Genomic DNA, 3,038 nt, shown 5'->3' with positions numbered 1-3,038 from the left:
TGAAACAGCCAGCTGTTAATACCAGAGATCTGACCGTCCATATAAATAAATTGAGTCTCTATGCTTCGAGTGGTCGCAGATGCCCGAAGCTGATGTCCACTTTGGCGCAATTAAGCTTCTGGCGTGAATCCGCTATTAATTCGAGTGTGAGGATCATTTTGGCCGCTGGGATTTTGCCATCCACATTTCGGAATTAGCCGATGTTTCCTCAAACACATTCATATTTAAACCAGCTAAATCCATATATTGACAGATGCCATATATTCATCGACATATACCACTTCTTCCTCATAGTCCATCGAATTTTCCCTAAAAGTTTTGTTTATCTCACCTCGACAATTAACACAATTAATTTACAACTCATTAAGCTGCCCACATGGAAAAATATGTAATCCAAAAATTACAACTACGAATTATTTAAATTATTTAAATTAAATTATTATTATTATTCTTATTTTTTGCTGGAATTATATTTTAAATATATTTTTAAATATATGATATAGTGGTGATAACGAAAGATAATTCATCGGAAGGAAGGAAAAAAATGAAAAAAGTGTGCTAGTGTCGGTGTGAAGTGATGGAAGATCTGTATATCGAATTTGTGCAGTTATCGTCACCGTCTTGGCATCTTATCCTGTTCGTTGGTGTTCCCTCTCTTATCCGCGGTGTCTCTCAAACTCTTTACAACCTACTCCCTCGGAAAGTATCTTTACTCTAGACTTCGACTACATCCTTGAAGCTAGAAAATACTACCGAACACTTCACTCATATTTTTCCGAAGATGGTTAGCATGGAGATGATGGAGAGGACTCCTGCAACCTGGAACAAGATTTCTCCCCCAATTTACAAAAATTTATTTTTCAGCTTTCCTATACGAAAAAAAAATTATTCATGTGAAATATACAAAAATATATTCGATATTAAATACATTCGGAAATTACTGAATGAATTTCAGATGATTTATTAATATAATATTTTATGTTAATATGATATATAATGGAATTTTTGTGGGGTGAGTTATTTGGAGGGGGAAATTGATAGTGAAATCCCTGCAGGGGTTTTAACCTTCTTGTAGTCCTTTCCAAATGTCTTTGTCCTGTAATTTCGCCTGTGGAGAGATGAGGTAACAATTCGTTATCGCAACCATGAAAGAATTGGGAATATGAGAGGCTGGGGGGAACATCCTACCTCGTTTCATTCCAACTGCCTCGGGCTGTCTTCCCGGCTGGTTTTTCTTTGTTTTACGGTCCATTTCTCCTTGGGATAATGGAGGCTTCGTGACATAGGAAAGTGCTTTTATCGAGTCTTGAGTTTGTTACACTTGCTAGTCAATATTTTCGTATTTTATCTATTTATTTTTTCGAGGAAAGCACTTAATACCTTGTGATTGGGGGTGAATATACCATGGATTACGATGTCTCGGGAAATTTCGGAAATGGAATGCCAACCTTTTCTTGGGGGAGAATATTTTGATAGTGTCGGGGTGTTGTAATTCCCGGGTAAAAAAAGTGATCGGAATATTTTTTCCAAATTTTCAAAAAATTTCTGGGAAACTTTTCAGATTTTTTTTTATGAAACAAAAAAAATCGGAAAACAAAACAATTTTATTTTTGGGAAAGGCTTGGAAAAATTTTTCAAAAATGTAAATAGCACATTTTTTTTATTTTATCATTTCTCAAAAATACAATTGTTTTGTTTCCCCATTTTTTTTTTGATTCGAAAAAAAAATTTTCGCGAAAGTTTGCCAGAAATTTTTTGAAAATCTGGAAAAATGTTGTGATTAAAATTTTTTTTACCCGGGTTAATAAAGAAAGTTTTGAAAAATGTGGATGTGTGGGGATTCGTCATGAACTCACAATTGCAGTACTCAATCTATTCAATATATCGCGTATACCCGTATTACTTTGTGCTCCCAATTTTCACGTCCTCAATACGTCATTGCAGAATACCGCAAATTTCGATACAGAATTTGTTCAGGAATTTTTTACCCTCCGCTTTCCAACAGAGGATAATCCACTCGCGGTATTTCACCGCGAATCCGCGATTTTTTTTTTATTCCGTCGTGTTTCAATGAAAAAAATATGATTAACGAATTCGACACTTTTCATTTCTGTTTCAGAACCTCAAGAATCAGATCATGACGACGAATGTATGGGTGGAGCAGGTGAGTAACATTGTCAAACAAAAATTATATATTGCAACATAAATTTAATAAATAATTACGACAAACAAGACAAATAATTACAACATACGATGATACAGCTACTGAAATGATATTTTTTTTTCAAATCCAAAAATCGATTTGAGAGTGCAATTACTCGAAATGTGATGAGAACCCCTATTCGCATGTATCTTGAATAATTATATTGAACGTTAAGCGAGAAGGGGAATGAGTCTGACCATTATCGATCCCAAACCACTGCAATCGAAAATTATTAGTGGAACGAGTGCCTGGGGCACACGGAGTAATTAGTGAATTCATTACTTGGGGTGAAAATGGAACAACACGACAAGATAAAAAACAAATCGAACATTCGGAGTTTATTGGGGCCAATAAATATGGAGATTATGTTATATACGAGTCATATTCTGAGTAAAGTTGATGGATCATAATGAGAATGGAAATGTTGGTAAGGGGTTGATGGGGGGAGGATCGATGTGACCCTCTCGCAATCCTTCAATAAATAATCGCTCATTTTCGTTGCTGACTCGCCATTTGTTTTCCTTCCATCTCTGACTGTAAAATTCAACGATCAACATTTGGTACGTGCCCTCTTCACATGACCCTTCTCAGAATCCCGGAAGAATAGTGCAAATAAACATATTCAAGTAGGCTCTAGGGGTGATTTTTTCTACCCCCCCTCTTGATATCCGCTCGCCCCATATTTTTCCGTCCCTCTTTATCTCGATTTTTTTTCATATTCAATTCACATGGAACGGAATCTATTGCAGAGAAATATTTATTTTCACTGTTGTCAATACATTCCCGTGGAAAAAATATAAGAAAAAAAAGTATAGGTGGATATACAGTGGGAGAT

General features: G+C 35.5%; 1 protein-coding gene across 1 annotated transcript in view; it reads left to right on the top strand.

The window, feature by feature from the left end:
* Nucleotides 1–3,038, top strand: part of LOC105267132 (nicotinic acetylcholine receptor alpha1) — a 34,979-nt gene that overhangs the window by 12,312 nt on the left and 19,629 nt on the right. The window contains exon 2 of the mRNA XM_011305779.1: nucleotides 2,120–2,164. Within this exon, the coding sequence (XP_011304081.1) occupies nucleotides 2,120–2,164 (45 nt within the window). The remainder of the gene's footprint in view (nucleotides 1–2,119; nucleotides 2,165–3,038) is intronic.

The sequence above is a fragment of the Fopius arisanus genome, unplaced genomic scaffold (genome assembly GCF_000806365.1).
Source record: "Fopius arisanus strain USDA-PBARC FA_bdor unplaced genomic scaffold, ASM80636v1 scaffold00044, whole genome shotgun sequence".
In the NCBI taxonomy this organism is placed as follows: domain Eukaryota; kingdom Metazoa; phylum Arthropoda; class Insecta; order Hymenoptera; family Braconidae; genus Fopius; species Fopius arisanus.
Note: the sequence above shows the minus strand (reverse complement) of the source record. Positions and strands in the feature narration are given on the sequence as shown.